At 42.1% G+C, this 20,825-nt stretch overlaps 3 protein-coding genes across 3 annotated transcripts; all 3 read left to right on the top strand.

Moving 5' to 3' along the window:
- Positions 1 to 10,320: 10,320 nt before the first annotated feature.
- On the top strand, positions 10,321 to 12,040 carry LOC122026137 (glucan endo-1,3-beta-glucosidase 6-like). Its single transcript, XM_042584778.1, has 2 exons — positions 10,321 to 10,763; positions 10,844 to 12,040. The coding sequence occupies exons 1-2, from the start codon at positions 10,381 to 10,383 to the stop codon at positions 11,970 to 11,972; spliced, it is 1,512 nt and encodes a 503-aa protein (XP_042440712.1). The 5' UTR covers positions 10,321 to 10,380; the 3' UTR covers positions 11,973 to 12,040.
- Positions 12,041 to 12,797: 757 nt separating this feature from the next.
- LOC122026920 (squamosa promoter-binding-like protein 3) lies at positions 12,798 to 17,800 on the top strand. Its single transcript, XM_042585664.1, has 5 exons — positions 12,798 to 12,998; positions 13,145 to 13,777; positions 13,890 to 14,026; positions 14,794 to 15,057; positions 17,306 to 17,800. The coding sequence occupies exons 2-5, from the start codon at positions 13,185 to 13,187 to the stop codon at positions 17,638 to 17,640; spliced, it is 1,329 nt and encodes a 442-aa protein (XP_042441598.1). The 5' UTR covers positions 12,798 to 12,998; positions 13,145 to 13,184; the 3' UTR covers positions 17,641 to 17,800.
- A 358-nt stretch (positions 17,801 to 18,158) lies between these two features.
- Positions 18,159 to 20,536, top strand: LOC122026919 (pollen receptor-like kinase 4). Its single transcript, XM_042585663.1, has 3 exons — positions 18,159 to 18,929; positions 19,013 to 19,651; positions 19,723 to 20,536. The coding sequence occupies exons 1-3, from the start codon at positions 18,248 to 18,250 to the stop codon at positions 20,382 to 20,384; spliced, it is 1,983 nt and encodes a 660-aa protein (XP_042441597.1). The 5' UTR covers positions 18,159 to 18,247; the 3' UTR covers positions 20,385 to 20,536.
- Positions 20,537 to 20,825: the final 289 nt, after the last annotated feature.

Raw genomic sequence — 20,825 nt, 5'->3', positions numbered from 1 at the left:
AGTTCCTTTTCTACTCACTAAAACCGAAAATCATCACATGATCAAAGAATGTCTCAACATAACATGATCTCAACTAGTCATGGCATAACATATCATACTCTTTAAGCATATCATGCAACATAATAAAATCATAACTAGTCATGGCATATCCTCTCTTAAAGCATAGCATGAAACATAACATAATCATATCTAATCATGGCATATCATAGTATCATCATAAGGTGGCATGGCATATCAAGCTCTTAAAGCATAGCATGAAACATAACATAATCATATCTAATCATGGCATATCATAAATCATAGCATCATCACAACATGATCATAAGGTATATGCAATATGATTTTGAAAACATGTATCCGAAAAACATGTGTATGGCTCATGATCTTTAAAACCATTTCTTCTTACATATATACTTGAACATAATATCAACATAATCAGGGCCCCGGCTTGTACCACACATAGATAAATCACGTAGATATGCGCGCTTCCTAAGTATATCCAAGGTAGCAAGTCTTGAATCATACTAGGAACTAGGTCCGGATCACACAGCCATAGACCTAAGGGAGTACTAAGGAGCCCATCCCTTTGTTTTTACTAGCCTGGATCACACAGCCAAAGGCCTAGGGGCTGATTAGGAGCCCACCCTTGGTACAAGCCTTACAAAGTAAAGTAGCATGTATAAAAATGCATCATTTAGTCACATAGCATATCATAGGAGTATGCATCACTTAGGCATACATTATGTCATAAAAGTATGCATCACTTAGGCATACATCATATCATAAATAGTATGCATCACTTAGGCATATATCATGTCATAAAAAGTATGCATCACTTAGGCATACATCATGTCATAAAAAGTATGCATCACTTAGGCATACATCATGTCATAAAAGCATGCATATTTTCACCACATAGCATATCATGAGAGCATGCATATTTTAGGCACATAGCATATCATCAAAGCATGCATATTTCTATCCACATAGCATATCATAAAAGCATGCATATTTTAAGCACATAGCATATTTTAAGCACATAGCATATCATCAAAGCATGCATATTTCTATCCACATAGCATATCATGAAAGCATGCATATTTTAAGCACATAGCATATCATCAAAGCATACATATTTCTATCCACATAGCATATCATGAAAGCATGCATTTTTTAAGCACATAGCATATCCTCAAAGCATGCATATTTCTAATCACATATCATATCATGGAAAGTATAAATCACAAGCATACATGTTTAAGCATAAGGGTGTATCATGTGATTATACTATCATAAGAAACATGGTAACATAGTTAGCTTGGGTTCTAAGCTTCCTAATCCCTTGGGTTCTTATCATGGCCGAACCCCCTTTAGATCTCAATTTAGGTAAAAACAACCTCCAAGCATGTGGAACCTAAATTATCATCACATAAATTTCATAGGAAGCATTATAAGCATGATTAACTTGGTTTCTAAGTTCTCCAAGTCCCTAAACTTCATGTGGCCGAACCCTATCAGGTGTGAAACAAGGTCCCAAATGTCATGAAAGTATGGAAACCTTAAACCATATTTATAGCATTTTTTCCAAGTAACATAGTAAGCATATTTGAGCTAGTTCCTAAGTTCTTCAAGCCCTTAACATATGTCATGGCCGAAATTTAACAAGTATTCATTAGGGCTAAAAGCAAGCATACAAGCATGTGAACTTGAACTAACATCATGTATAAATTCATAATAAGGCATCATACAATGGGTATGGCCGAAACTTACCCTAGCCTCATTTTAGGTCATTAAACAACATATAGCATGAGAACTTTGGCTTTCTACTTATCATATTTCATGTAAAGTGACATGAGCATATTTAATTTTTATTCTAGGGTTTCTAGGGCATCTATCCCTTCATGGCCGAAACATACAATGGTCCATTTAGGTCATGGAAAAATTATACAAGCATGTGACACAATCAACATATTATCATATTTCCATAAGAAGTATTTTTAACACAATTGGTTTCAATTCTAAGGCCTCTAGGTCATTTAAACCCTACTTGGCCGAGACTCATCAGTGTTTAAATTTGCTTCCAATAGCCTAAAAGCATAGGAAGTCATACAAGTTTCATAGCATGTATAAAGACAAGCATAATAAACATACATGTGAATTGTGTCTTAGGCTTCCTAGGTTTCTTTCCTTTTTCTTTTATTTTTCCTCATGGCCGAAACCTACCAATCTCTAAACTAGGTTTTAAGTGGCCTAAAGCATGGAAAACCTAAGTAAGTTTCATGGCAAAATTACTAAGAACATCATATACAAATTTGGTTCATAAACAAGCTAGGACCCTTGTGATCTTACATGTCATATATCATGTAACTAAATTCTCTATACCCTAATTAAGCATGAGAGCATTAAACAACTTTCATATCTTAATATCACAGAGGTCTTGAGCATGTTAAAATTTTGTTTAAGCTTTTCTAAGCTATCCATCTTATCATGGCCGAAAATCTTAATGAAGAGTTCATGAATTTCTAGCAATATTCGACATGCAATTCTTTAAGAGAACTCTATATTCTATCATATAAACATGGTTACCTAAATTTAAAGGTCTTCCTAACCCTAAGATTTTTTCTTGGCCGAAACATATGAGTGGATTTCTTTTGGTTCCAAGTAACTTTCAAGCAAGAAAAACCAATAAAAGACCCTTAGTAATTCATGGAGGGAATCTTGTACTAGTTTGGTTAAACAATGATTTCCCTAACCTCTTTAAAATATTTTTGGCCGAAATTCTAGGGTTAGGTACTCCTCTGACCAAGCATCATATAGGTATAAAAATATGAAGGAAAACCTTCCTACATAGCATAGAAAAATATCATGAAATGAGGACTTGTTTAAACCTTCCTAGATTTGAAAACTCTTCTTTGGCCGAATTTTTCTTAAATTCTATTCTAGGTTTTCTAATCCTCATAACATCCGAAAAGTACGTAAAACGCCTTGTACCACAGGTGAGGGGAAGCTTACCTCCTTTTCGCTTGTGGATCTAAGGTGTGGTGATGGAAGAAGTAGCCTCTTCTTCTAGTTCCCTTCCCTTGATTCCCTTGCTAAGTCCTTGTATCTTAGGCTTTCTTAGGAGAAAACCTTGGCTTGGGGCCGAAGATGGAGGAGAGGGGACTGAGGGTTCGGTGAGGGAGAGGGAGGATGAGGGAAAATGAGATAAAAATAGAATTTTCCCTTTACATCATCTCTTTTTTTTATATATATTAAGGGGGAAGAGGTAGCAAAATTAATTTTTGCTTTCCTTCTCCTTTAACCCATTTTCTATTTTATTTTATTTATTTTATTTTCTAATTTATTCTCATCATTTATGATGAGAATAAGGGGGAATGAATCCCCTTCATTCTCCATTTAATGTCACGGCAAGAGAGGGAAAAGAGAGAGAAAGGGAGGAAGGCAAGTTGTCTTTCTCTTGCTCTTTTCTTGCTTTCTCTTTTTAGATCTTTACTCCTATCTTTATCATGCATTCCCTTTCCTTGCCATCAATATCTTCTCTCTATCCCAATTGGTTTCTACTAATTAATTCTATAAATTATAATATAAGAGGTTCAAGGTTCAATCCTTGACTACTCCCTATTTTTATTTCTTTTTGGTTCAACATTCTACTAATATTTTTCTAAGGCAAATTTATCATTCTCTTATTCATCTTAAAAGCTTAGTGGGTGTTACAGGGTTCTTCACTGATGATCGGAGTTGGGCGTTCTCATCTCTGGCTTCTTGTGTGACGACAAGAAGTGGCGTTTGGTTAGATTGGTTGTGAGATTGGATAAGTTCTTCATTTCTATTTCATGCTATTATTGTTTTTGTAGCTAGAACAGATTTATTTTGATTTTTGTTATGTTCTTATCACTGCAATCTTGCATTTCTTTGTCTTGTTGAAGTTTAATTCATGTTTAGTAGTTATAATTTCATTGATGCAATTTAGTTTAAGTTTTGTTTGATGTTAGTTAATTGTTAAGTGGTTTAGTATTAAGTTAGGGTTTAATTCTTACTTTAGATCAGATTTAATTGTGTCTTGTTATTTCATTATTAGTTTAAGTGTGTTGATGATGAAATTCATTATGTAGTATGACAATGCGTATGGATTAATCGGTGACACTTAGTTAGATTTCATTTATGCATAAGATTAGTTTCTTATTTGCTGTGCTTTACATTTATTCAGTTTAGGATTAGAATTCAAACCCCAAATTTCATATTAAAACCCCAAAAATGATAATAACATACAATCCTAGATTATCATCCTACTGGTAGTTCTTCGAGAGATTCGATCCTATGCTCGTTATTACAACATCATTGTATAGCTAAGGGGTTTATAAATATAAATTGTTAATTTGATTTGCAGGTGTGACATATTCGTTCATCAACCACACTCAATCTGGCTCGGTTCTTAATCGAGGACCCTCCCAAGCGTGTTGAGGATGCTGATGCACAGACCATCAGTGCAGTGGAGGCATGGACTCATCTGAGTTCCTTTGCCGAAACTACATCCTCAACTACCTTGCCGACTCGTTGTACGCTGTGTATAGCATGAAGAGAACAGCTAAGGAGCTGTGGGAGTCCCTGGATAAGAAATACAAGACGGAGGATGCAGGGGCCAAGAAGTTCATAGTGGGTCAATTCTTAGACTACAAGATGGTTGACACCAAGACGGTGATCAGCCAAGTCCAAGAGCTTCAGGTGATCTTGCACGAGATCCACTTAGAAGGGATGATTCCAAGTGAAACCTTCCAGGTTGCTGCTATCATTGAGAAGCTGCCTCCCGATTGGAAGGACTTTAAGAACTACGTGAAGCACAAGCGGAAGGAGATGAATGTGGAGGAACTCATTGTTCGACTTCGCATCGAAGAAGACAACAAGAGTTCAGAGAGAAAACTATTCTCTGAGGCTACTGTGAAAGCCAACGTGGTCGAGCACGGTTAAAGCTCGAAACGGAATAACCCTAAGTCTTCCAAGATGTGACCTAGAGGAGGCATCAACAAAAAGAAGTTCTCTGGGAAGTGCTTCAACTGTGACTGACTGGGTCACAAATCTTCGGAGTGCAGGAAGCCGAAGAAGAAGCAGGAGGTCAACCTGAATGAGGGACCAGAAATGGACGATCTTTGCGCATTGTTCTCATAACTGAACCTGGTCGGTTCAAACCTGCAGTAATAGTGGATCGATACTGGAGCCACCAGACATGTGTGCTGCAACAAGGAGCTGCTCCACAACTTCAAAGAAGTCACTGGAGACAAACTGTTCATGGGGAACTCAGCAACCTCGGACATCATGAACCAAGGAAAGGTGGTGCTGAAGATGACCTCAAGCAAGGACCTTACTCTGAACAATGTGCTGTATGTTCCGAAAATTTGAAAGAATCTAGTGCCCGGATCACTGCTAAGCAAGCATAGCTTTTGCATTGTTTTTGAGTCAGACAGAGTTGTATTGTCCAAAAATGGAATGTTTGTAGGAAGGGGGTATGTATCTGATGGGTTATTTAAGCTTAATGTAATGGCGATTAGGCCTAAGATAAATAAAACTGAAAGATCTTCCACTTATATGCTTGAATCTTCGTGTTTGTGGCATGGTAGACTAGGACATGTTAATTACGATGTGTTGCGTAGATTAATTAATATGCAAAGCATACCTACATTCCACCTTGACCCAAAACACAAGTGTGAGATTTGTGTTGAAGCGAAAATGACAAGGTCATCCTTTCAACATATTGAAAGAAGTAACGAACCACTTGACCTAATCCACACTGATGTGTGCAACCTAAAAGGTACGCTAACACGTGGTGGTAATAAATACTTCATCACTTTTGTAGATGATAACACAAAATTCTGTTATGTGTATCTTCTCAAAAGTAAGGATGAAGTTATAGAGAAATTTGCTCTCTATAAGATCGAGGTTGAAAACCAACTTAATAGAAAAATTAAGGTGGTTCGAAGTGACCGAAGCGGTGAATATGTATCACTGTTTGCTGAGTTGTGTGCTGAACATGGGATCAGATACAAAACAACAGCTCCTTATACTCCTCAACAAAATAGAGTTGTTGAGCGAAAGAATCGAACTCTAAAGGAGATGATGAATGTTCTTCTATTAAGCTTTGGATTGCCAGAGTTCATGTTGGGGAAAGCTGTGTTAACAGCTAATTACCTTTTAAATAAGGTACACATGAAGAAAATAGATAAGAGCCCTTATGAGTTGTGGAATGGAAGCCAACCATCCTACAAATATTTATAGGGGTGTCTTGCCAAAGTGTTGGTGCCTGATCCGAAAAGGATTAAGATAGGACCAAAGACTGTTGATTTCATATTTATTGGATATGCACAAACTGCACTGCGTATAGATTTTGTGTGTATGAGTCACACATACTGGAGATACATAAGAACTTGATAATCGAATCAAGAAATGTGTCGTTCTTCGAGCATGTGTTTCCGTATAAGATCCGAGAGGATGCTAGCTCCTCAAAACGGGCAAATGAAACACAAGGCGAAGAAGAAGATGATGATGAGGAGGAACCTATAGAGGTTGAGCCGAGACGGAGCAAAAGAGTTCAGGTAGAAAACTCCTATAGATCGGATTTTATCACTTTCGTGTTGGAGAGTGAGCCCCGAAATTACTCAGAAGCTGTAGGTTCTTCTGATGGGCCTTACTGGAGAGAGGCAATTTCATCTGAGATAAAATCTATCTTGTAAAATCACACTTGGGAACTTGTGGATCTTCCTCCGGGAAGTAAACCACTAGGTTGCAAGTAGATTTTCAAGAAGAAAATGAAGTCAGATGACACGATTGATAAGTATAAGGTCATACTAGTAATCAAAGGATACCGACAACGAGAATGCCTCGATTACTTTGATATGTATTCTCCGGTGTCGAGAATAACTTCTATTAGAGTACTGTTGGCTATCACCGCTCTATGGAATCTTGAAATACATCAAATAAATGTAAAGACTGCCTTTCTAAATGGGGATTTAGAAGAGAAGATCTACATGGAGCAACCTGAGGGGTTTTCTGTGCCAGGACAGAAAAACAAGGTTTATAGATTGGTGAAGTCATTATATGGCTTGAAACAAGCACCAAAGCAGTGACATGAAAAATTTAATAATATCATGAAGGAATATTGATTCAAGATCAATGAATGTGATAAATGTGTCTACATGAAAGCCACAGAAAGTGACTATGTCATCTTGTACCTTTATGTAGACGACATACTTATCATTGAAAGTAATGATAAGATAATAAAATCCACAAAAGGTATGTTGAGCTCAAGATTTGATATGAAAGACATGGGCCTAGCTGATGTGATTCTAGGAATCAAAATTATTAGAACAACAGGACTTGTTCTTAGTCAATCTCATTATGTGGATAAAATTCTTGAGAAATTCACCAAAGGTGATACTGTGTTGGCACAAACACCGATAGATACGAGTCAACATCTATCGAAAAATCGAGGTGAAAGTATCTCTCAACTACTCTTGAGTGATTGACAGTCCGATGTACCTGATGAGTTGTACATGACCAGACTTGGCTTACGTAGTAAGTAAACTGAGTAGATACACGAGTAATCCCAGTGTTGAGCATTGGAAAGGGATAACAAGAGTACTGAGGTACTTAAGATATACTCGTGAATATGGTTTGCACTATACGAGATATCTTGCTATGATCGAAGGATACAACGATGCAAGTTGGATATCTGACATAAAAGACTCTAAGTCTACGAGTGGATATGTGTTCACTCTAGCAGGTGCAGCCATTTCCTGGAAATCTTCTAAGCAAACCGTAATAACCAAATCCACGATGGAATCTGAGTTTGTAGCTCTTGACAAATGTGGTGAAGAGGCTAAATGGCTACGACAATTCTTAGAAGATATTCCTAGATGGTCGAAATATGTGCCGGCAATTTGCATACATTGCGATAATCAATCAACAATTGGTCGGGCACAGAGTCATTTGTATAATTGTAAGTCTAGACATATACATCGTAGACATAATATCATTAGACAACTACTCTCCATGGGAGTTATCACTGTTAACTATGTGAAGTCGAAGAATAACCTGGCGAATCCGCTAACCAAAGGGTTAAATCGAGAGTTAGTTGCAAGCTCATCACGAGGAATGGGCTTGATGTCGTTGTCAGCGATCAATGCAGAGGACGCCCAACCTATGCTGACTGGAGATCCCAAGAACTATGTTCAAAGGGACAACTAATCTGCACTGACTAGACATACTGTGGGGGATAACCCAATGAAACAGTGACTAGACGAGGGTAAGCCGATGGGCTTTTAATGATCAAGAAGAGTATATGACAACTCTTGAGGGATCACCTATGTGAGAAAGAAATGGGGTCGCTTCGAAGAGAATTAGAGGCACAATTCTTAAAGCTTCTCATAGAACCAGGCGTGTTCATTGCCAAGAACGAACACACTCATGAGAATTGAGTTGTATCAGGGAAAGTCTTGTATGAGATTTGTCGCTGCGTACACAGACGGCAGTATAATTCAAGGACATCGTGCCTACTATCATCCAGTAAACTACCAGATCTTCACAAGGGAAGGTTCAAAGGATAAAACCTACCTATCCTATACTTGACTCAACTGTTGAATGTTATCACATACTCTATCTCCATTCATATATGGGATTGTTGAATATAAGTGAATGGAGAAGAGATGGAAGAAGAAAGATGCTCCATTGTGAATGGGACTTTAGTCCCACATTGAGAGTTTCATGGCATGATGATTGGTTTATATTGATTCACATGCATTGAGGATGTGAACAAATGCATGGGGAGAGGTTCTCTCTCACGTGTGAGTGCGCAGGGGGGGTGTAAATCCATGGTTCGGATTGCACTGAACCATGTTGACTCGAGTGTGGGCATGACCTACGCACGTCGAATGCCGGACCGGTCGGGGTAAAATTTACCCAAGTGGAACAACCAAAGTAATGGTCATTAATCGACCATTAACGCTGTCGTTGATCTGAGCTCCTATATAAGGAGGCTGCGATAGGGTGCCTCTCAGTTCGTCATGCCCACTACTGCTTGGTGGAATCACGATCAACCGTTGTATCCTGGGAAACAGACGACCCGAGTAAACCTCGAAGCACTATCAGAGGTGGGACGAATCTGTTTCAAGGAAACTGTGTTAGTCACAGACCTCGGTCAGTTTTCTCGGTCGGTCTCTTCATCCGCCCGGTCGGCCAGTCTGTTCGTCCGACCTGTCTGCTCGCCCAGTCGGCCAGTCTGTTTGCCAAATCTGTCTACTCGCTCGGTCTGCCTTTCGCCAGACCTGTCTGCCCACCCGGTCTGCCTTTCACTAGACCTGTCTGTCCGCCCAGTCTGCCTCTCGCTCGCTCGGTTTGCTTCGCCGGACCTGCCTCTCTGTCCACCAGATCGCCCGACCTGCCTCTCACCAAGCCTGTTTGCCCGCTCAGTCAGTCTTTCTGCCTGGTCGGCCTTTCTGATCTACTGCGCTCGCTCATGCTGCTTGGCCGATCAGCCCATTCTGTCAAATACTGTGCAGACTGTCTTCATCACCTGACAGAAACCAACGTCTGCTAGTAGTATGAGATTATCTACTCAGATTATCTCGACTATAAGTTAAATTTAATCCAAAATCATTTAAATTCAATTAATATCCTGTATATATTTGATAACAAATTATTGGTATCCAACACTATATAAGAAAGGAGCTCATCTTTCACGCATAACGCATAGATAAGCTCTCCAACATGTTTTCTGTTTATCATCATCAATTTTACAATTATTACATTAGCCCCGAAACTGACTTAAATGTCGGATTAACTGTACCAGGATCCACCCCTCGCCCGACGTTTCCTTCTCGTGCGCACTCCTGTGACATGGTTGGTTAGCTCAAAATTTAAACTCTTGCCCGACGTTTCCTTCTCTTGCGCACTCCTGCGACATGGTTGGTTAGCTCAAAATTTAAACTCTTCTATTTTAAAGTTCTCTTATAGTCAAATGTTGTCCTCACATGTTGGATCAGCTGGTTAGGCGCTTACAATTTATCATTCAAATTGCGGGGTCGAAGATCGTCAGTTATACTCGAGATAAAATTCTAAAATTCTGATCTGACCAAATTCTCAAACGTTTCATCGATTTTAGAGAGGAATACTGGTAATGGTAATTTGGAAAAATTGTCAAAGTTTTATTTTTTGATTCGTTTTTTCGCTCTTGTTACGTCGACTTTGGCATTAAATGCGTAGGGCCATGATATTAATTCTCTATTTATATCCATCATTTTTTATCCAACCCATCTTGATAAATACAACGGATCAATCAAAGTTTAGGACCATCAATGATTAAGTGATTCCAAATGTAAATTAATCCTAATTAACATGGTAGATTTGCCGTACTCGATCGAGGTACCGGCAGTTGGGGGGATGGAGCGGCGGCCGTGGCCGTCGTGGGGGCCGCAGGCGCTGCTCTGCTTTTGGTTGGCGAGATGCGCGTGCGGGATTGGGGTCAACTGGGGGACGCAGGCGAGCCACCCGCTGCCGCCCAGCACGGCGGTGGAGATGCTGCGGGCCAGCGGCATCGACAAGGTGAAGCTGTTCGACGCGGAGGCCGCTCCGCTGAGCGCCCTCGCCAACTCCGGTATCCAGGTCATGGTCGGCATCCCTAACGGCATGCTCGCCGACCTCGCCGCCGAGGAGAAGGCGGCCCGCCGATGGGTGGCCAAGAACGTCTCCGACTACGTCGACGACGGAGTCGACGTCAGGTTAAGATTTTCGCCGTTTGATCGATTATTTCAGTACAATTCCGCTCGATCGTTGAGAACGATTTACAGCGCGATGACAGATACGTCGCCGTGGGGAACGAGCCATTCTTGGCGGCGCACAATGAAAGCTACCTCTCCACCACCTTACCGGCGCTCCAAAACATCCAAGCAGCCCTCTCTGCGGCAGGGTTGAGCGACCGGGTGAAAGCCACCATCCCCCTCAACGCCGACGTCTACCGCTCGTCGACAAACAAGCCCTCCGACGGCGATTTCCGCGCCGACATCCACGATCTCATGCTCTCCATCGCGGGTTTCCTCAGTCTCAACGGCTCGCCCTTCACCGTCAACATCTACCCCTTCATCAGCCTCTACGACGATCCTAATTTCCCAATAGATTACGCATTCTTCGACGGCTCCTCCTCCTCCATAGCCGACGGCTCGTTGACTTACTCCAACGTATTCGACGCGAACCACGACACGCTTGTGGCCGCGCTGCGCAGGAACGGCTTCGGCAATCTTTCCATAATTGTGGGCGAGATCGGCTGGCCCACGGACGGCGACATGAACGCGAATCCACAGCTGGCGCAGCGTTTCAACCAGGGCTTCGTGGACCACATTGCGAGCGGCAACGGCACGCCGCTGCGGCCCGGGAATGTGGACGCGTACCTGTTCAGTCTAGTCGACGAGGACCGGAAGAGCATCGACGCGGGGCATTTCGAGAGGCACTGGGGCATCTTCGCGTACGACGGCATGCCCAAGTACGAGCTCCGACGACTCCGCGCGCCGACGAATAATAGCTCGAACGGGTCTTCGCTGGTCGGAGCGAAGAACGTCGAGTACTTGGACCGGAGGTGGTGCGTGCTGAAGCCTTGGGTCAGCCTCGACGACACGCGCATCGGGCCGAGCGTGGGCTACGCTTGCGGGCGAGCGGACTGCACCAGCCTCGGGTACAAGACTTCCTGCGCCGATCTGGATGTGCGAGGGAACATTTCGTACGCGTTCAACAGCTACTACCAGGAGAACGACCAAGACGGCCGAGCGTGCGTCTTCTCCGGCTTGGCGGTCGTCACCGAGGAGGACCCGTCGAATTCCACTTGTAGGTTCGAGATCATGATCGACCTCGGCGCGATGAGCTCGATGAACACGGTCGGAGTCAATGTATTCTTGTTGTACATGATTCTCCCATTATTGACAATGACATTAGGATGAAAGGTGTTGAATTACCTTCTGCCATGCAAAAGATTCCCCACGAATAAATAATCGAGGGTTTCACGTTATTTTCCATTTACTTTTTCCTACTTTTTGCCGATCGATAGGGTTAGTGGCAGTCGTTAAAAGAAAAACACGTCCCTAACTTTGTTTTTTCCTTCTATAAAAAATATTATATGCGATGTTATCAGCTCCGGGAACAGAGTTACATATATTCCAACTGAGTAGTCACTTCAAGGAGCCTGCCCGTGTAAATAAGCGTTTTTGCCCGTGTTTGTGTCGGTAACCCACGTACGGTGTTCCTGAAGCGGGCCTGGACCAGGAGAGCTCGAGGATGAAGAATCGGTCGATGGTTTTTTTTTTAGGGTGTCAATTCAAATAAATTACATCGAATTTAGATCAAATTGATTTTATTAAAAATTTAATTCGAATTCTATTTAAATATAAATTTAGTTTGAAAAAATTCACTAAACTTTATATTTGGGTAATCCGAATTAATTCCGGTCGACTCGATTAACTTAAAAAAATTTAATCCGAAAATATCCCATCCAAATCTATTTTTTTTTAACCGACTCATGTTAAATTATCAGATCGGATTCCCTCGTAATCTTCCCTCATTTTCACCGTGGTTGGTTTTGATTGGACTGGGACCGAGACACGCCTGTTTCCTTCTGGCAACCTACGGGCGCAAGAAGACGACTCGGTTCACCAGGGGCGTCATTGTCATGGTCACTGGTCAGATCACGGTGTTGCAGGGCAAAGGAGGGATTTTGGTTGGGATAGCAATGGCTCACTTGTCATTTATTGGACAGCAACAGCCGACTTGTTTGATTGCTGGCTCCTGGTGCGGGCTTGAGGAGGTGAGAAGGATGGAGGGGGGTATGTTCCTGAGCCTCCCCATCCCTATCTGTCACTGTTCCGCTGCCATTGTTTACTCCCAACTGCGGATGAAGTTCCTCAAACCCTCGCCTATCTCCCCTCGCCTCGTTGACTTTGAGGCCTCGTTTTAATTAGGGAATAACACGGGTAAGCCGCCTACTTTACCTTCTTCATCTGTCTTCCCGTCTTCTTATAGATCTTGATTGTTCTCCTCCGGAGATCGTTGTGTTTTAGATCTCTTGTATTCTGAGGTGTTTCGGAACGGAGCACATGAAAAATTTTGATTTTTATAGGGTTCGGTGCTGTTTCTCGATCTCTCTCGGTGAATAGCGCATGCAATCTCGCACGATGGACTGGAATGCGAACGCTTCGTTTCTCTGGGATTGGGATAATCACCCGCCGGTCGGAGGGAACTACAAGCTTTCCGCCGCCGGTGCCGTTTCATCTGGCTCTGAATTGGGGATTGGTTCGTCCTCCAAGAGCACCATCTCCGCTTCTCTCGATTCGTCGGCCAGAACTGGAAAGGAGCAGGACTTCGACCCGAGCCCCAACGCACAACACAAGAACAACTCTTTACAGGAGTCTAGTCATGTTTCAGTCGTGCCGTCAGAGGGTGGATTGGAGGAGTCCCAAATAGGGTTAAAGCTTGGCAAAAGGACCTACTTTGAAGATGTTTCAGCTGATAATAACTCCAATAACCGTTTGCCGCCGCTTGATTCTGCAACCGAACCGACTGCTCTCAAGAAGTCAAGAGGGCCATATATGAGTTCACAGAGCGACTATTATTGTCAAGTTGAAGGCTGTAATCTTGATCTTAGTGCGGCTAAGGATTATCACCGGAAGCACAGGGTATGTGAAACCCACTCTAAGTGTGCTAAGGTTGTCATCGCCGGTCAGGAGCGCAGGTTTTGTCAGCAATGTAGCAGGTTACTTGGAGATTTAATCTGCTTATTACTACTCTTGTATGTGCAAAAGTTTGAAAATCATAATGCTGTACTTATATATAATCTTGCATGTTTTTGCTTGTTCATGCTTAAGGTTTCATGAATTGTCCGAGTTTGATCAGAAAAAGAGAAGCTGCCGCAGACGTCTGTCGGACCATAATGCACGACGGCGCAAACCACGACCGAATCTAATCCCATTCAGATCAATAAATTTTTCCTCATCATTTTATGGTATGAAAGAACATTTCCATTGCAGTTTCAAGTGTTTTTCATTTGTTTGCATTCTTGTTGCATTTCTGAATCATTTTTTATTATTTAGAATAATTACAACTCTAAGGACTAGAAGTGTATTTTTCTAATATGTAAATACGGCTAAAAATGTATGAAGATACCTCCTCTTTTGCCTTTTTTTTCTCTCAAAAAGGCTTTAAGAGGTTGAGTCTGCATGGACCACTACAAATACTTGATTCAAGATGATTCTTTTAAATGACAATCAAGTTTGAGTTATGTTCAAGATTGATATCAAGAGGGTTCGACATTTTGTGATATAAATTGTGCTCAATGCTCAACGCAGTGTTGTGAGATTATAGTCTCAATTCATTTTCCATCTTTACTACTTTGTAGAAGGTCAAACATCTCAAAAAATTGTTAGCATTCACCCACGGGAAGCCAAAAAATCTTAGTCATTCTGTGGTGATGTTCCACTCTTGATAGATGATTAGTTAATTAACATCCCTATGTTTCGGTTTCAATTTTTTTCCCAATCTTGTCATTATATTTCTGGTTTTTTTTCTTATGCGGTCTATTAATTATTTTCATTAACGATGTAATATAACTCAGATAAACTGTTACATTATCTTGCTTGTAGTTGGCTATTGTTTTTGTTAATAAGCTATATATATTATAAACAGTGAATAGAATCTTCTTGATAATTATGTGAAACAATTGTCAGTAGTATTTTTTTTTTCTTTCTGCCTAATGATATGCGGCTTTTCCAGATGACAAACAACAGATGAACTTCCTTTGGAATAAAGCTCCTCTTGGACAGATGAGATCCATGTCAAGCACCATTAGTGAAGGCTTGCAAAATTTTAAGCTCACACAAACAAGAGGAACGTGGACAAAATCAGTAAAAGAAGGCAGCATTGATGAGCAGCACTACTTGCCAGACACCGAACTATCAAATGGATATTTCTCACTTTATCATGATGTCGACAGACTCTTGCCACTCAAAGGTATTGTGGCCGAAGTTCTCAATCAAGGTACATCATTTCTTGATGCAAGTTACTACTTCAAAAGCTTTTCTCCAGTAGTTTGTTGAGAGGTCTATCTTCTAAGTTCCTTCTCCTTGAAATTGAAATTCAATATAGCTAGTGTGGTGTTTTACCTGTTTTTGCTTTATTTGGAAACTTCTCGACACTGAAACATAATTGATAAAATTTTGGTAAGTAAGGATCCAGTGATCTAAAATCTAAATATCCATGGTATAAGATTTGTGGGATCCATAAAATCAGACTTGTTAAGAAACACAAATAGAAAACGAGACTGTAAGGACAATTTCATATAGGGTTGTAAACGAGCTGAGCCGAGCCGAACTTTGGGATGTTAAAGCTTATTTGATAAGGTAACCGAATTGAGCCGAGCCGAGCTTAAAATGAACCAAACTCTTGAAATGATTGTTCAAGCTTGGCATGGTTTATTTTTTATGAGATTGAGCTTGTTTGAAGCTTGGCTTGAGTTTGGTTCGCTTAGATGTTATCGAGTTCTCAATTTAAGCTTGGCTTGAGCTTGATTCGAGCTTGGTTAGTTTAGATGTTATCGAGCTCTCAATTCAAATTTGTTTGATTGGTTATTGAGTTTGATAATTTAAATTTATTTATTTATTTTATTTTATTATTTATTTAACATATTGAAAAGAGTTTTATTAATGTATATAGTTCATGAGCGTTGTTCACGAACATTGTTCACGAACGTTAACGAGTTGAACACATATGTGTTCAAGCTTGTTTGTTTAGCTTAACAAGCTATTCAAGCTTGTTTGTTTAATTAATCTTGTTTATATTGAACGAACATAAACAAGCTCTTACCAAGCCAAATACCAAGTTTGTTCACGAACGTTTGGTTCATTTCCTATCCTAATTTCATATAGCCAATGATAGTCGATCATAATAAAAGGTTGCATATTATGTTTCTTTAACAATATCTTATTAATACATCATAGTTCATGAATTACTATAGCAATATTATTAATGTCTTATTTATTATTGATTGTTATAATTATTATTTGATTATCACATTTTAGAAGTCTTTGATAAAACTACTTTGTCATTATTAAACATGCATAAAGTATCAGCTAGGCCTTTGTGGATATAGATCCAAATTCAGATGATCCATTTCAGTATTGAATGATTGATAGATATGCATGAATATGGAATCAAAGTCGAAGGATTGAAATTTTTATCTTTTTGCCTATATGAGCACTTTGGGAAGATTAAAACTTAGATGTATCTGAATTGTACAAAGTATACTGCTTTTGCATCTGATTGAAACTTAAAAATAGAGTTCCCTGGTGATATTTATAAGATTTATGATTCTCATTATTGTAATGCAGTTGAATACACACAGTAAGATCCGTGATTTTGTGATTTTGTCTGCTATAAATTTGGATCCCCATTTTTCTCTTGTGGGTATTTCATAGCTGCTAAATTGGCCACAGAACAAATATGGTTTATTTTACTTGTCTATTTGGATCCGATTTCACAAAAATAATTTGTCATATGTAATGCTGTTCTATTTCTAGTGCATGAAAATAATTGGTCATATTTATCAAACATCCAGCAATCGCCCTTTGAGGTGCGAGATGATATTTGGTTAAAACAAGATGTATAGCCAGTTTTGTAACTACTGTGATAAATCTGTCATTCTCTTGTGTCTTGGATATATCACTGAACAATGTACTCTTGTCTAAATGAAGGAATCAATTGTTGCAGATTCCTTTGTTATGCATGGTTATGTTTTAGTCGATCCTTTCTACTCTATACTATCTGAGAACTATCCAGGACAAAGAAATACCTAAAGAGACATTAACTAGCTTTGTGAAAGACGATACACAAACAATGTTATACTGTTTTTGCAAACTTGTTATCTAGGCTCCTGAATTAATTACTCATGCCTGATCAAAATATTCTTTCAGCTATGCCTGGCTTTTTAGCTCCTGTAACGAACTGGCCTATCATGTAATCATTGAACATTACTATATCCCACAGGCGAATTTAGAATAAATGTTTTGGCTTGTGTGGATAAAGGAGTGGCTATAAAAAATATTATTGTTCAAAGTAATTGCAAATGAATGGTTAATTTGCACTCTTCTATGTATCTTGAAAGATATAACTGACTGAAATGGTTGTTTAAGAGGGATTTATATTTTCATATGTAACCTCTTGGCACTTTCCCTAACCTCAAACCAGATATTAGTAGTGTTGCTCATATATAGATATATCTCTTGAACAGGTTCAGAGGCATCTGCAGGAGCTTCGAACTTGGATGGAGCACCGAATCTTCGGCGTGCTCTCTCTCTTCTGTCAACCAATTCTTGGGGTTCTCTTGATCCTGGACAAACTTCTTCCATTGTCGAGTTTATGGATGCTAACTATGCTGGAACATCACAGCCCATAATGCCTGCAGCGAACACCTCAAATCACTGGGTCTATGGACATTCTGCTGCCCAACAAGCTCAGCAGCTTCCATTTACCATGCAAAGAAGTGGTGAAGACAAGCCCCATGGCTTCACACAACAGAATGCGCTCTACAGGGACACTATCTTTGATCCTAGTCAGATTCACTGAATGCGATTCTCTGTTCCTATACGTTGCCCCCATTACCTTTTCAAATTGCTGCTTTTGGTATTTTGCCTCAAGCTGCTGCAACATTGCTGAAAACTTTGATAGTTCGTCTTAATGGCTGTTCATGCACAGTGGGTTCTTGTTAATGGTGGATTTAGGTACATGATCTGTGCTATTATTCTCAAGTCGTTTCTTTTTTACCTCCCAAAACATTGCAAGGTTTGAAAATGCACTGTGTTAACGTTGGTTTAAAAATGGTAATTTTTTTAATTTTTTTTAATGTATAATCTAGGTGTTAGGGTGATATTCATCTAGCTATCAATTTCTATTCAATATATTTATTTATTTATTTATGTTTTTTAAGAAAATGCTCTTTTTAATGAAGTACGGAAGATCTCCTACGTACCCGGAGCTCCTCCTATCGTTTTACGGCCGCTTTTTGGTGGACTTGGTCAAGCTCCTCGATCTCCGTACAGTGGCTTCCTTCCAATCTCCTCTTCCGTCCTTCCTTTCCCTGCCTATTCTTAGCCGATATCCTTTCCAACCCGGCCAACGCCCTCATCGTCCCTTTCCACCACCGCCTCGGCACCGACCTAGCCAGCTGCACGTCATGGCCGACGAAGCCCCGCCATGGCCTCTGCAGCTCCTCGCCGCCATCCTCTCCCTCTTCGGCCGCCATCCTTCCACTCCCGAGGACAGCCACGTCCTCCTCCAATTCAAGGCCTCGCTCTCCGACGCCACTTCTGCCGGCCCTCCTCCCGCTCTCGCCTCTTGGGGCGCCAATGTGGCCCCCTGCGTCGCCAAGCAATTTACCTCCAGCTGGGCCGGCGTCTTCTGCGACGACGCGCGCGTGTCGACGCTGCTGCTCAACGACATGAGCCTCGCAGGCGAGCTCAACCTCGGGCTCCTCTCCGGCCTCCCCGGCCTCCGCTACCTCAGCTTCGTCAACAACAGCTTCGACGGCGGCATGCCCGACATCACCAAGCTGCCGGATCTCAAGTCCATATACCTGTCCAGGAACCGCTTCTCCGGCCATATCAAGGATGATTTGTTCCAGCCAATGCGAGCGCTGAAGAAGGTGTGGCTTTCGCACAACAACTTCTCCGGCCCGATACCCAGCTCTCTCGTCGCGCCGGAGAAGCTGATGGAGGTGGGGCTGGACGGGAACATGTTCGAGGGGGAGATTCCGGCGCTGTGGCAGCCGGACCTCCACATTGTCAACGTGGCCTTCAACAATCTCGACGGCCCGATCCCTGCCAGGCTCGCCAACATGAGCACCACCTTGTTCGAAGGTTCTCATCGCTGAATTTCTTTAAATGTTTGCGATTTCATGATTTATTTATCTTTGTCACCGACTTCACCGTCAATCAAATAGGCAACAAGAATCTCTGCGGCCCGCCTCTAGCAGTCCCGTGCCCACCGTCAAGCTCCGATAAGAAGCCGCTCTCCCCTTATTTCATCATCGGCGTTATCCTCATCTCAATTGCACTCTTGTTACTACTCATCATGCTCATCATCTGCCTCCTCCACCGCCGCCGTTCCCAAAAAGAAGCCGCCGAACAGCCTCAGTCCGGCGAGGCTGAAACCATCGGTCGTTTGGAAACCGCCGGCGTACAGGCCGGACCATCCACCGCCGCCGCCGCAGCAATGACAGAGAGCCATGGGGGGAGCAAGAAGATCCCGAAGAAAGAACAGGGGAAGCTGTCATTTGTATCAGAGGAGAGGAAGAATTTCGACCTCCAGGACTTGCTCCGAGCATCCGCCGAAGTGCTCGGCAGCGGAAACTTCGGCTCCTCCTACAAGGCGTCCTTGATCGACGGCCCTGCCGTGGTCGTCAAAAGATTCAAGGAGATGAACGCGGCGGGGAGAGAAGACTTCCGAGAACACATGAGGAGGCTGGGGAGGCTGTCTCACCGTAACCTGTTGCCTCTGGTCGCCTACTGCTACCTAAAGGAAGAGAAGCTGATAATCACCGACTACATTCCCGGCGGAAGCTTGGCTCACATGCTTCATGGTTAATCAAAGCTCAAACACTCTACCCAATTTCGATTCGAGATTGATTGACTCGTTGCTTAAAATGCCCAGGAAACAATGGCCCCGAACCTCCTGTGCTGGACTGGCCGGCGCGTTTAAGGATCATCAAAGGCATAGCAAGAGGCCTGGTTTACCTCTCCGACGAGCTCCCGATGCTGACGCTTCCCCACGGCCACCTCAAGTCCTCCAACGTGCTTCTCGACCCCTCGCTGGAGCCCGTTCTCACGGACTACGCCCTCGCGCCGGTGATGAACAAGGCCAGGGCTTCGCAGGTGATGGTAGCCTACAAGTCCCCGGAGTGCTGCGGCCGGCACGGAAAGCCCTCCCGCAAAAGCGACGCCTGGAGCTTCGGCATCCTCGCGCTCGAGATACTCACCGGCAAGTTCCCCGCCACGTACCTGAGAGATGGCGGCAGCGCCGCCAGCGCGGATCTGGCCTGCTGGGTGAACTCGGTGGCGCACGACAAATCAACAGGGGAGATGTTCGACCCGAACATGACCAAGAAGAGCGAAGGAGAGATGTCCAAACTGCTGCACATCGCCATGGCTTGCTGCGAAACGAACGTCGATGCGAGATTGGAGCTGAAGGCTGCACTGGAAAAGATCGAAGAACTGAGAGAAAGAGACGACGACGAGGACGACGACGACGATGTCGTTGGAAGGCATGCCTCAAAAAGACTCACCGCCGGCGATGAGCTTTCCCTCTCTAGATAATTGATGCAAAGCGAACTTAATGCAACTCTCATTCCCACTTCCAACGATATTGCAACTGCTGTAGATGTACAGGAATTAGTAACAACTGATTTACTATAAGTGATTAGCTCATTGTAAAGATCTACAAGAATCAATCCAATAAAAGTGGATAGTGTCAGTGTGGATTGGAATCTCAACCGAAAGTCTGATGGTGAAACCTCATCAATCCTGCGTCCAAGCAATGAAGGAAGGAAGCCTTTTCGGTAGGGAGTTGGGACAACAACTCACACCAATTGTCGACAGAATCCGAGTTGCTAATTTGTTCCCCTCATGGACCTCTCCTATTATATATTTAAAGAATCTGTGAAATGTAGATGTAGTAATTGCCTTGATCGACCCAAACATATTTAAATCGAACCTTCCATGTGAGGCTGTACCTTCAGTCGGACAAAGCAGAGGAAG

The sequence above is a fragment of the Zingiber officinale genome, chromosome 10A (assembly GCF_018446385.1).
Source record: "Zingiber officinale cultivar Zhangliang chromosome 10A, Zo_v1.1, whole genome shotgun sequence".
In the NCBI taxonomy this organism is placed as follows: Eukaryota; Viridiplantae; Streptophyta; class Magnoliopsida; order Zingiberales; family Zingiberaceae; genus Zingiber; species Zingiber officinale.
This window is presented reverse-complemented; position numbering and strand designations above follow the sequence as displayed.